Here is a 13,735-nt window from a genome sequence, read left to right on the forward strand (position 1 = left end):
GACTAACCAATCATGAGGGACGGCGACAGGGTGGTATGAATGCAGTTCAGACTGGACATGCCCAGGACACTCAGGTTGGAGGAACAACATCTTATATTCCATCTGGGTAGCCTCCAACCTGATGGCATGAACATTGACTTCTCTAACTTCCGCTAATGCCCCACCTCCCCCTCGTACCCCATCCGTTATTTATTTATATACACACATTGTTTCTCTCTCTCTCTCCTTTTTCTCCCTCTGTCCCCCTCACTATACCCCTTGCCCATCCTCTGGGTTCCCCCATCCCCCTTTTCCTTCTCCCTGGGCCTCCTGTCCCCTGATCCTCTCATATCCCCTTTGCCTATCACCTGTCCAGCTCTTGGCTCCATCCCTCCCCCTCCTGTCTTCTCCTATCATTTTGGATCTCCCCTCCCCCTCCCACTTTCAAATCTCTTACTAGCTCTTCCTTCAGTTAGTCCTGACGAAGGGTCTCGGCCTGAAACGTCCACTGTACCTCTTCCTAGAGATGCTGCCTGGCCTGCGGCGTTCACCAGCAACTTTGATAAGGTGTGTTGCAGTAACTGAAACAGTTCCCGCCGTCGCCGGAGCACCGATCCACTGCGCAGGCGTCAGGGCTGCGACCGTCCCGAACACCGCGCATGCGCACAGTACACGCTAGGCCTCGGGATGGCGGCACAGGTAAGGGAGATTCTCCGGCCGATTATTTCAACACCAACTGAGGGAGACTTGCTGTGAGATGCGGGCACCGTGACCCTCAATCCCGGGACTGTCCTGCTCTCTTCCCTCTGTCTCAGCCCAACGATTCGTACATGGGCCCCGGGGAGCTTCCGGCTGATGAGGGAATGGGAACCGATGGATCTCAGACAGAGCTGAGCTCCAGCTGTCTAAATGCAAGGATTGGGAACTCGGAGAAAGGGAACAAAATCTTTTACATCAGCTGTAGAGAAAATCACCTTTGTTCTTCCTCCAGTCACAAACGAGAAAATCTGCAGATGCTGGAAATCCGAGCAACACACACAAATTGCTGGAGGAACTCAGCATTAGTACTTTTTAACATAGATGCTGCCTGGCCTGCTGAGTTCCTCCAGCATTCTGTGTGTGTTGCTTGTTCTGCCTCCTCTTGTTCTGGACTTTTCTACCCGTGAGAACACGTTGTGACCCATTGTCTCTGGGTATACAAGTAGTTTTCACGTCACAAATGTGCCAGACTCCAATGAGACAGATTACTACCCTTCCCTTCATATTCATTGGCATTGCCATCAATGAGTTCACCACCATCAGTTACCTGGGGGAGGGTTCAGGGGAAATATTTATGTACAATACAGAAACTGCTGTTACCTTAGTGTATTGTGGTGATGCAAAAGTTACTGGAGAATCTGCAAGTGGGAAGAAGTGGAGTGATATTTGGAAATTTGACTTTTTAAAGCATCATTTAGCAAGCAAATCACATATGAACGGGGTGCAAATGCTCTGGCGAGAAAATCCTTCATTATCTGCTACAGGCCTGCCACATACTTTGTGTGAGAGTGCAGATGAATTTGATCAAACGCAGAGGAGATAAAAGTTCTTATTGACAGTGATTTGCTAGCTGTTAAATTGAAGACTTCTATAAATAAAATTCAGTGTGCACATGTTGCTGTCACTGGGTCAAAATTGTACAGCACAAGATTTTTGCACACACTGGTCATTACAAATTAGAGGGGACATTGGTGGGAAGGCGGGGAGACCTCCAGTGTCCCTGATGCCTTCACATGCAAGATGTGCATCCAGCTGCAGCTTGTAACCCTGCACATTAAGGAGTTGGAGCTGGAAATGGAGGAATTCCGGATCATCCAGGAGTTGGAGGGGGTGATAGATATGACATGAAGAGAGGTGAGTTACACCCAAGGTGCAGGACACAGGAAACTGGGTGAGAGTCAGGAAGTGGGATGAGGTTAAATAGCCACCACAGAGTACTCTTGTGGTCATCCCCCACAACAATAGGTGGACCACTTTAGAAAGTGTTGGAGGAAATTAGCTGGCAGTGGAATGTCAAAGGGGTGATACAGGATTTGTTAGTTCAGGGAACAGAACTAGAAGGGGACTAATATACTAGGAGTAAGGCTTGCTACTGCTAGTGGGGGGGGGGGAGGGCAGGGAAGGAGGTTAAACTAAAGGTTCAGGGGGATGGGAGCCAGAATGACAGAACAGATAGTGGAGAGGGTGAATTGATTTGAATTGACTTTACTACTTATATCCTTCATATACATGAGGAGTAAAAATCTTTATGTTATGTCTCCGTCTAAATGTGCAATGTGCAATTTATAGTAATTTATAATAAATTGTACAACAGGACAGTCAATATAACATAGAAATACAATTGTATCAGCATGAATTAATCAGTCTGATGTACTGGTGGAAGAAGCTGTCCCAGAGAGGTTGTTTTATTGACAGCAGACAAATGTTGTTCAGCCCTCATAGTCAGCAATCAAAAGGTTGAGCATGGTGTGACGACTGTCCTGAGCTGTGTATATCACAATGCAAGAAGCATCATAGGAAAGCCAGATGAGCTCAGGACAGGGAATTATGATATTGTAGCCATTACTGGGACTTGGTTGCACTCAACTGTGTGAGGGATTTAGAGGAACAAATTTGTAGAGAGGTCGCAGACCATGCCAAGAAACAAGGGTTGATTCAGTAAGTGATTTTAACTTTCCATATATTGACTGGGACTCCTATACTGTAAAAGGACTAGATGGGGTAGAGTTTGTAAAATGTGCCCTTAATCAGCACATAGAATTCCTGACGTAGAAGTGTGCAATAAGCTATTAGGAAATGATCCAGGGCTAATGACAGAAATTAGTGTCTGGGAACACTCTGTATCTAGTGATCATAATGCCTTGAGGTTCCAAGTAAATATGGAAAAAGAGAGGTCTGGACCATGGGTTGAGATTCTAAGCTGGAGAAAGGTCAATTTTGATGGTATCAGATAGGATCTGACAAGTGTGGTTTGGGACAGGCTGTTTTCTGCCAAAGGAGTACTTGGTAAGTGGGAGGCCTTCAGAAGTGAAATTTTGAGGGTGTCTGGTTTGTATGTGCCTGCCAAAATAAAAGTTGGAAGGTAACTGGTGCAGGGAACCTGGATTTTGAGGAGATATTGAGGCCCCGGATATTTTGTTCCTCAAAATGCCTCAGACTTCTGGGTGCTACCAAGACTCATTAATGACTACAATATCAAAATGTCACTCCCTGAGCTCATCCGACTTTTTTATTAGTCATCTTCTGTTGGTTTCTAAAAGCATCCCAATAGTTTTTGGTCATTATTTGCCCTCTCTTTGGCTTTTATTAGATTATGAGGACACTCAGTCCTCGTTTATTGTCATTTAGAAATGCATGCATTAAAAAATGATACAATATTCCTCCGGTATGATATCACAGAAACACAAGACAGACTAAGACTAAAACTGACAGAAACCACATAATTATAACATATAGATACAACAGTGCAAAACAATACCATAATTTGATATAGAACAGACCATGGGCACGGTAAAAAAAAGTCTCAAAGTTCCGGTAGCCCCATGACCTCATGCCGATGGTAGAAGGAAGAAACTTTCCCTGCCATGAGCTTCCAGCGCTGCAAACTTGCCAATGCAGCAGCCTGGAAGCACCCGACCACAGTCCGACTCTGAGTCCATCCGAAAACTTTGAGCCTCCGACACCGAGCACCATCTCTGCCAAGTGCTTCGATCCTGGCCCCGGCTGCCAACCAACAGGCAAAGCCAAGGATTTGGAGCCTTCCCTTCCGGAGATTTCGGATCACACAGTAGCAGCGGCAGCGAAGCAGGCATTTCAGAAGTTTCACCAGATGTTCCTCCGTGCTCTCACATTTGTCTCCATCAAATCAGGATTGTGCATGGCCTCCTACTTGACAGATTACAGATATTCATCACCGGAGAGGCCGTGCGTGCTGCGTCGCGTCGCCATCTTCTCCTCCTCCCAACTCCCAACGTTATGTTGACATTGGCTTCTCATTTCAGCCACAGTTGTGTCCTCCTGCCTGACCAATGCTTCAACTTCTTTGGGATGTATCGATCACTCACCTCCCAAATTGCTCCCAGAAACTCCAGCCGTTGCTGCTCCATTGTCACTCCTGCCAGTTTTCCCTTCCAAACAAGTTTGGCCAGTTTCTCTCATAGAAATAAGGAGAAGTTCAGTACGGAAACAGGCTATCTGGCCCATCTAGGCAATGTGGAAAAAACATTTAAGCTGTCTAATGCAACCACCTGCACCAGGACCATCGCCCTCCACACCCCTACCATCTAGGCTCACATCCAAACTTCTTTTAAATGGTGAAACCAAGGTCAATGGGATTAGGCAGAAAATGGTTCGGCACAGCCAAGAAGGACCAAAAGGCCTGTTTCTGTGCTGTAGTTTCTATGGTTCTATGATTCATATTCACTTCCTGTGCTGGCATCTCATTCCACATTCTCACGACCATTTCAGTAAAGAGATTTTCCACATGCTCCCATTAAATTTTCACCTTCCCCATGTACCCATGACCTCTGGTTGTTGTCCCACCTAACCTCAGTGGAAAAAGCTGCTTGCATTTACCCTATCTATACCCTCATAATTTTGTATACTTCCAACAAATCCGCGAAGCAATGTGCAATTTTCTTGTTTATATTTAGAGCCTTTTTCAGGTGTATAAGATGATGAGGGGCATTGATCGTGTGTACTGCCGCAGGTTTTTTCCCAGGGCTGAAATGGCTAGCACGAGGGGGCATAGTTTCAAGGTGCTTTGAAATAGATACCGAGGGGATTTCAGGGGTAAGTTTTTTACACAGAGAGTGGTGGGTGCGTGGAATGCACTGTCGGCTATTTGTGTGAGAGTGTTTCAGTTCCTGTGGGGCCAGACACCCATGCAGCTCAGTGGGAACAGGGAATATTACCAATGCAGAGAGTCAGACTGAGCCAGGTCACAGATTGGAGATGGCAGAAATGCCCCATTCTTATAGAGACAGAAAAAGCTTCAGATAATTTCATGGTCATCCCAGATACCAGCACTGTGCCCAGTTAGAAGACGATTTCTCTCTCCAACTTGTGTTGAACCTCACTGTAACAGTGTGATGTCAGATCACACCTTGACAACTCAAATGATTGTCAGCTGAAATGTTGTCCAAAGCCCATTGATGGATTTTGTAAATCTTTTTACAGGTTGAAACTGACAAGGAATTTGTCTACGGGTATCTCGAACACAACACGCCAGTTTTGTAGTCTCTGTCCAAATAATTAAGTGGAGCAAGGGATTAACTCGATCATCCTTCCTGCTCAGACTGTCAGGAGGGATTCACTCGATCATCTGACCGATTGGCATGCCGATCATTTTACACAGGGGGGAACCCATTCATCTGCTCAGACAGTGGGAATGGATTCAGTCGGTCATCTCAACTGAAGGTACAACAGCAAGTTCAAACTGGGACAAGGCCATTCACCTATTTTGCGTGTGAGAAGGGATTCAGTCAGTCTTCCCAGCTGCAGGCACACCAGTCAGTTCACCCTGGGCGGAGGCTGGTCATCTGCTGAATTTGTGGGGAAGGATTCACTCGGTCATCTGACCTAATGGCTCACCAGCGAGTTCACACTGGGGAGCGGCCGTTCACCTGCTCGGACTGTGGGAAAGGATTCACTCAGTCATCTAAACTGAAGGTACATCAGAGAGTTCACACTGGGGAGAGGCCGTTCACCTGCTCAGACTGTGGGAAGGAATTCACTTGGTCATCCCAACTGCAGAAACATCGGCGAGCTCACACTGGGGAGAGGCCGTTCACCTGCTCAGACTGTGGGAAGGGTTTCACTCAGTCATCCACCCTAATGTCACACCACCTAGTTCACACTGGGGAGAGGCCATTCACCTGCTCAGACTGTGGGAAGGGATTCACACAGTCATCTAAACTGAAGGTACATCAGCGAGTTCACACTGGAGAGAGGCCATTCACCTGCTCAGACTGTGGGAAGGGATTTACTTCGTCATCCCAACTGAAGGTACATCAGCGAGTTCACACTGGAGAGAGGCCATTCACCTGCTCAGACTGTGGGAAGGGATTCACTCAGTCGTCCGCCCTAATGACACACCAGCGAGTTCACACTGGGGAGAGGCCGTTCACCTGCTCAGACTGTGGGAAGGGATTCACTCAGTCGTCCGCCCTAATGACACACCAGCGAGTTCACACTGGGGAGAGGCCGTTCACCTGCTCAGACTGTGGGAAGGGATTCACTCACCCATTCACTCTAATGGCACACCAACAACTTCACACTGCAGAGAGGCCATTCACCTGCTCAGACTGTGGGAAGGGATTCACTTCCTCATCTAAACTGAAGGTACATCAGCGAGTTCACACTGGAGAGGGGCCATTCTCCTGCTCAGACTGTGGTAAGGGATTCACTTGCTCATCTAAACTGAAGGTACATCAGCGAGTTCACACTGGAGAGAGGCCGTTCACCTGCTCAGACTGTGGGAAGGGATTCACTCAGTCATCCACCCTAATGGCACACCAGCGAGTTCACACTGGGGAGAGGCCGTTCACCTGCTCAGACTGCGGGAAGGGATTCACTCAGTTATACACCCTAATGGCACACCAGCGAGTTCACACTGGGGAGAGGCCGTTCACCTGCTCAGACTGTGGGAAGGGATTCACTTGGTCATCCCAACTGAAAGTACATCAGCGAGTTCACACTGGGGAGAGGCCGTTCACCTGCTCAGACTGTGGGAAGGGATTCACTTCCTCATCTCACCTGAAGGTACATCAGCGAGTTCACACTGGGGAGAGGCCGTTCACCTGCTCAGATTGTGGGAAGGGATTTACTTCGTCATACCGACTGAAGGTACATCAGCGAGTTCACACTGGGGAGAGGCCGTTCACCTGCTCAGACTGCGGGAAGGGATTCACTTGCTCATCTCACCTGAAGGTACATCAGCGAGTTCACACTGGGGAGCGGCCATTCACCTGTTCAGACTGCGGGAAGGGATTCACTTGCTCATCTAAACTGAAGGAACATCAGCGAGTTCACATTGGGGAGAGGCCATTCACCTGCTTAGACTGCGGGAAGGAATTCACTCAGTCATCCAACCTAATGGAACACTGGCGAGTTCACACCGGGTAGCGGCTGTTCACCTGCTCAGACTGTGGGAAAGGGTTCACTCGGTCATCTCAACTACAAAGACACCAGCAAGTTCACACTGGGTAGAGGCTGATCACCTGCTCAGACTGCAGGAGGAGATTCACTCAGTCATCCGACTTACTGGTACACCAGCGAGTTCACACTGGGGAGAGGCCATTCACCTGCTCAGACTGCGGGAAGGGATTCACTCAGTCATCCACCCTAATGGAACACCAGCGAGTTCACACCGGGGAGAGGCCGTTCACCTGCTCAGACTGTGGGAAATGATTCACTTTTTCACCTCAACTACAAAGACACCAGCGAGTTCACACTGGGGAGTGGCCGTTCACCTGCTCTGAATGTGGGAAGCGATTCACTCAGTCATCTAACCTCATGTAACTCTTGCTTAAAATAGGGGTGATAGTCCCCCAGACCGGCCAAACTTGAGAAATATCATTTGGGTGGATGCTGCGTGATGTGTCCCCTGTTACAAATCAGTACCCCAAAATAACAAACAGCATACAGTATGCGATTAAATGATTGAGCGTTATAATTATTACTCGACTATAGGGTTAGTAAAGAAATCAAAAAAAAAGAGCCCACTCTCTCCATTCATGTCTTCTCATCTCTCCCCAGCAAAAGACCATGAAAATCTCTCTTCCAGACTCACAAGGAAGAACATTTCTGTCATTGGATAGCCCTGCACTCCAAAACCCTGTTATCTCTAGTCGTAACCTAAACATTGCTGCTACAGAGAAACCATTACCTCAGCAGTGAAACATTGCAGAGAGGCCATTACATTAGCAGTGAAACCTTACAGCAAGTTGTACTTGTGACACACTACTGGGTTCACACTGGGGAGGAAGTTTCAATAAGCTGCATGCTGGATATTTCTCCATCACCATGCTGAATGCAATTTCGAGAGTGACTGTCGGTGCTGAACTCTGCAATTATTGCTGCTGCTCACCACACCCAGTTCTGCACCCTGGTCACTGGGCATGGGAGGAGTTTCTTCTGCTATATTCACCTTTAATGGGACTGGTGTTTAATATTCTGGATCTGAGACAAATAAATCAGTTCTATTTTAAACTCTGCCTCCCGTACTTAGTGAATTTATAACACAACTCGTGTACAGTAGAGAGTCAACTCCGGCTGGCTGGACCCTGCCAGTGATTCAGATCCTCGACAGTCCTGTTAAATCCACCCCTGTTGTTCACCTCTTGCTCTCCCAGTGGTGATGGGTTCCAAACAGTCACCACTCCCTTGAATTCTCCACAAATGAAGAAGTTGAGTTGACTGCAGTTCTGTCTAAGATGTTCTTCACCCCTCTAATCTCTGGGCTGAGGAAGAATGACATTGGTAGTTAACCTCGTTATTCACGGCTCATTTCCACATTATGGGTCATTTTCCCTGCTTCTAAATGGTGGTTAGAAAACACCACTGTCCTCTAAAGACTGAACGCAGAATGGGAAACCATTAGTTGGATGTTCAACGAAGCAGGGTCAGAAACCAGAGGCGGGTCTGCACAGGGCAGAGTTTGGGGCTCTGGACGATGGTCGGGGTAAGAACGTATGATGAGGAGAAGGGAATCAGCAGCGGGGCGTGGCAACGAATGACAGAGTAACAACATTTAGAAGGTGATTGACAGAGAAAACAATTCGGTTGTCTGACTGATGACACAAACAATGCCTGATGTGAGGTGATCCACTGGTCGAGGAACATGTGTGTTGGGAATGCTTTTATCTATTGAGGGAGTTGTTCCTGCTTATTTATCTTGTAATACTATATCAGCATGGTTATTTTGGATTATCCTATCTGTAATGATGTATTGATAATCATATAAATTGTGAGATTCTGTTCCTAAAACTGAATCAGACTTGAATTTATGGTGCCTTAATGAAGTTACGGTGGTCATTCATGAGTTTGTATTTTCAAGCAAGGTTTTGGTGAATGATATTTGCCACTTGATTGTACCTGCATAGGTAATCAGATTGAGTTAATCTGCTGCAGGATCCTGGAATGTGTTGGATTGTGTCTGGTTTCTCTTGGCATTTTCTGCATTTATTGCCTAGTTTGTTTGTATTGTGTATATTGTTGATTTTTTTTTTCTTTTTGTTAACCACCTTGTCCTGTATTTCTGCAAGGAACCCCTCTGTTTCTGGGAAGAGGTCTCCAACTCTCAGTCAGGTGCTCGATGCTTCCTTGTCACCATGTCGTCTGCTCAGATCATTGGGATGTCTCCCATGGAGGGTCATACTCATTCCACTGGTTAATGTTTTCTTCCATTGTGATGGTTCACTTTTCTGAGTTGGCCTCTCATTTAAGTTTTCTGGCCTGTATTTCTTATCACGATTGCATATACACACATGGAGTGTTGAACCCTGTTCATTTTTGATGAAAATATATACTTAGAAGTTTTATCTGACTGTTGTGTAATTTTTGTTTATGTGTGTTATTCCTCTTCCTCCTTCTATCCAAGATAGTGTTAATCTAAGTGGGTTTGAGTGTAAATAGTCTTTTCTATATAAGGGGTTTCTTCCTTTATATTACTGCAAAGGCTCCTAAAATGGCTTCTTTGTTATGTTATAATAAAAATGGCTTTTCTGTAATAATAACTGCGATTTAAGGAGTTCTCTCTCCCCTGTTGCTCATCTCTCACTCTCCCTGTGGTGATCGGTTCCAAACAGTCACCACTCTGCGTAAAGAGGTTTCCCTTGAATTTTCTGCAGATGAAGAAGCTGAGCTGACTGCGGTTCTGTCTGAGATGTTCTTCGCCCCTGAAATCTCTGGGCTGATGAAAAGTGACATTGGTGGTTAACCTCCTTATTGAGGGCTCATTTCCACATTATGGGTCACTTTCCCTGCTTCTAAGGGTTGTTGTTAGAAAACACCACTGTCCTCTAAAGACTGAAAGCAGAATGGGAAACCATTAGTTGGATGTTCAACGAAGCAGGGTCAGAAACCAGAGGCGAGTCTGCACAGGGCAGAGTTTGGGGCTCTGGTCGATGGTCAGGGTAAGAACATATGATGAGGAGAAGGGAATCAGCAGTGAGGCGTGGCAACGGATGACAGAGTAGCAACATTTGGAAGCTGATTGACAGGGAAAATAATTTGGTTGTCTGACTGATGGCACAAACAATACCTGATGTGAGGTGCTCCGCTGGTTGAGGAACATGTGTGTGTTGGGAATGGTTTTATCTATTGTGGGAGTTGTTCCTACTTCTTTATCCTGTAATATCTGGATGGTTATTTTAGGTTATCTTATCTGTAATAATGTTATTGATTCATATAAATTGTGAGTTCCTGTCCCTAACTGGATCAGGCTTGAACTTATGGTGCCTTAATGAAGTTACTGTGGTCATTCATGAGTTTGTATTTTAAAGCAAGATTTTGGTGAATGATATTTGCCACTTGATTGTACCTTTGTAAGTAATCAGATTGAGTTAAACTGCTGCAGGATCCTGGAATGTATTGGATTGTGTCTGGTTTCTCTTGGCATTTTCTGCATTTATTGCCTTGTTTGTTTGTATTGTATGTATTTTTGATTTTTTTTTTCTTTTTGTTAACCACCTTGTCCTGTATTTCTGCACGGAACCCCCCTGTTTCTGGGAAGAGGTCTCCAACTCTCAGTCAGGTGCTCGTTGCTTGTCAACATCTAGTCTGCTCCGATCGTTGGGATTTCTCCCATGGAGGGTCATACTCGTTCCACTGGTTAATGTTTTCTTCCATATTGATGATTCATTTTTCTGAGTTGGCCTCTCATTTAAGTTTTCTGGTCTGTACTTCTTATCACAATTGCATATACACATGGAACATTGAATCCTTTTCATTTCTGATGGAAATATATACTTAGAAGTGTAAGAGTTTTTTTTCATGTTAACTGCTATGGCTAATAAAATGGCTTCTTTATAAATATTAACTGCTGATGTAAGGGCTTCTCGATAGCAGCATATTTGAGTTATAATCATAGATAACTTGACTTTGGAATGCTGTTGCTAAGCAACAGAATAGATGTTATTCTTTCTTATGTGTGAAAGCTATTGTTTCTCGTGGACTTTGGTCAGAAGGCGGGGTGGGGACAGAAAGGGGAGACGCGACCCGAGAAATGCTGTAAGCTGGGCGACTGAACGGACCCCGAGCGGGAGTCCGAGGCCCAGGGTCTTCGGTGAGGAGAGGAGACGAGGACAGCCTCGTGTGGAGCGTTTTGGCTGACCACCGAGAGTGGTGCCATTCAAGGGTCAGCAGAGTTCGGAGGACATCGACTGGAGGAGAGGATACCTGATTCATGAACTCCAACGAATTATTTGTGCAGAGAACTGATAGAGTTACTGACTTGGTGCCTTTATTGTATTTGTTTCTCCTCACCCATCACCAAGAAGTACTTATAGAGTGTAATCATTTAATTGCATATGGTGTACTGTCTGTTATATTTTTTTCATGTATCTTTTTTTTCATGTATCTATTCCTCTTCCACCTTCTGTCCATGGTAGTGTTAATCTTAAGTAGGTCTGAGTGTAAATAGACTTTTCTAAAGTTGTCATTTCAGTTCTTATTTATCTTCGTAAATTTCACTGATTGAAATGGGACCAAGATATTTTCATTAAAAAAAGTCAGTGTCAGTATTCATGGAAGTGTTTCTTGCCTTTGGTGTATTTGTTAACTATTAAGCTCTGTTTGGCAGGGTTTTTTTTAGACTTGAACTAACTTTTGTCAAAGGTTTTCCCGATTCCGCACTAGTTTCTATATGCTGGTTGGTACGTGGGTACCGAGAGTCCCGACGGAGGGTCTTGGCCTGAAATCCTCCAGCACTTTGTTTCTCTAGATTTTCCAGCATCTGCAGATTCTCGTTTCCCAGATAATTATGTTTCTTGAAAGAACAAGCCGGTAGAAGGGTTGTATGGCTCTGTTGGTAAAATATTAAATAAAATCATTAGAAAGAGGTGGCATAGGGTTGGAAAGTGTTGTAGAATATCTGTGGGTAGAATTCAGGAACAGCAAATGTAAAACAAAATCCCTGATGGGATGTCACGTACCCCATGACGGGTTAAAGAACCAGCAGGAATGGAAAACACCTTGGAGTCTGGTGTTGCTGTTAACTAATGGTATTTATTAGTAATACAGTAATATAAATGCAGACAAATCAAACAGGTTAGCAATGATTTTTATATATATATATATATATAAATCAAGCTTCAAGCCTGGGGTAAATGGATACAGTCTTACGATGATGGGTAAAGTTCAGTTCAGTTCGTGGTATTTAGTTGAGTAGTGATGAAGAGACAGAGGTGTTGTTGTTCGAGTAAGCCCATGCCGTCAATTTTTCCCGTTGTCCTCTGAAATCCTTTAGAAGTCACCAGATGTGACCACAAGAAGGGGACCATTTTATGTGGTGGAGTTATCGACCCAGGCGAGGGTTGGACACATGAATAACTTCCCACTAGTCACCTTTTCCACACTGCGAGAGCCACTGACCGATTCTCCGGATCGATCCTGTAAAAACCCACCTTTCTGTGGGCACAACAAAGCTCAGCCAGTGTCCAAAATCATGTGTGTCTAACAACCAGCTGATCTGGTATTTATCCAGTTGTCCATCAAGTAGCTCCTCCCTTCTCTCTGAAGGAACTCAGAAGCTGGCACTATCCTTGCAGAAATTCGAAACTGTGAGCAGTCTTCACCGCTCTCTCTCTCTCTTAATAACAAGCTGTTTGTGCTGTACAGCTCTCTCTCTCTCTCTTTTTAAAAGCACAGTTCATAAGTGATACTTCAGGATCCCGTCACACCTTCCTCCTTTTGGGAAAAATTTTGATGAAGCAGCAAAATTTTCAGTCCAACTGTAGATTACAAAGTTTGAAACAATACATGTATAATTATCAGATAACAGAGCAAAATGTGTACAACTTCTAACTTAACATCTGGATAAACAATCAGCCATAATGTCATCAGTACCTTTCACATGTTTAATTTTCAGGTCATATTCTTGCAAGATCAGACTCCAGTTTAATAACCTTCTATTCTTATCGTTCATCTTAGTTAGAAACACCAATGGATTATAGTCCGTGTAAACCACAGAAGGTTTCTGGGCAGGACAAACATAACTTCAAAATGTTGTAAAGCCAGAATAAGTGATAGCAACTCCTTTTCAACAGTGGAGTAATTTTTCTGGTGCACATTAAATTTCTTTGAGAAATAAGCCACTGGATGTTTAATGTCATCCTCACCCTTCTGTAACAGTACCACCCCAGCATCTTAGTCACTAGAGTCTGTCGCTATAGAGAACGTTTTTGAAAAATCAGGTGATTTGAGCACAGGATGATAACACAGGATGGTTTTCAGGCATTCAAATGCCTCCTGGTGAAGGTCACTCCATACAAGTCTTTCACTCTTCCCTAGAAGTTTCGTTAGGGAAAGAGAGATGTCTGCGAAGTTCTTACAAAACTTTTGATAATACGCAACCATTCCTAAAAACCTTCTTAAAGCTTTCTTGCCCGTCGGAACGGGAACCTCAGCAATAGCTTGAACCTTGGCCTGTACAGGAGCCAGTTGGCCCTGGCCTACTACATAGCCCAGATAAATAACAGTAGCATGACCAAACTCA

At 45.0% G+C, this 13,735-nt stretch overlaps 1 protein-coding gene across 1 annotated transcript; it reads left to right on the plus strand.

The window, feature by feature from the left end:
* Positions 1 to 626: 626 nt before the first annotated feature.
* LOC140210907 (uncharacterized) lies at positions 627 to 11,762 on the plus strand. Its single transcript, XM_072280180.1, has 2 exons — positions 627 to 678; positions 5,197 to 11,762. The coding sequence occupies exon 2, from the start codon at positions 5,602 to 5,604 to the stop codon at positions 7,141 to 7,143; it is 1,542 nt and encodes a 513-aa protein (XP_072136281.1). The 5' UTR covers positions 627 to 678; positions 5,197 to 5,601; the 3' UTR covers positions 7,144 to 11,762.
* Positions 11,763 to 13,735: the final 1,973 nt, after the last annotated feature.

The sequence above is a fragment of the Mobula birostris genome, chromosome 16 (assembly GCF_030028105.1).
Source record: "Mobula birostris isolate sMobBir1 chromosome 16, sMobBir1.hap1, whole genome shotgun sequence".
Classification (NCBI taxonomy): domain Eukaryota; kingdom Metazoa; phylum Chordata; class Chondrichthyes; order Myliobatiformes; family Myliobatidae; genus Mobula; species Mobula birostris.

Bases quoted from the DNA above. Each gene is read 5' to 3' on its own strand.
- LOC140210907 (XM_072280180.1), top strand. From the start codon at position 5,602: ATGGCTCACCAGCGAGTTCACACTGGGGAGCGGCCGTTCACCTGCTCG.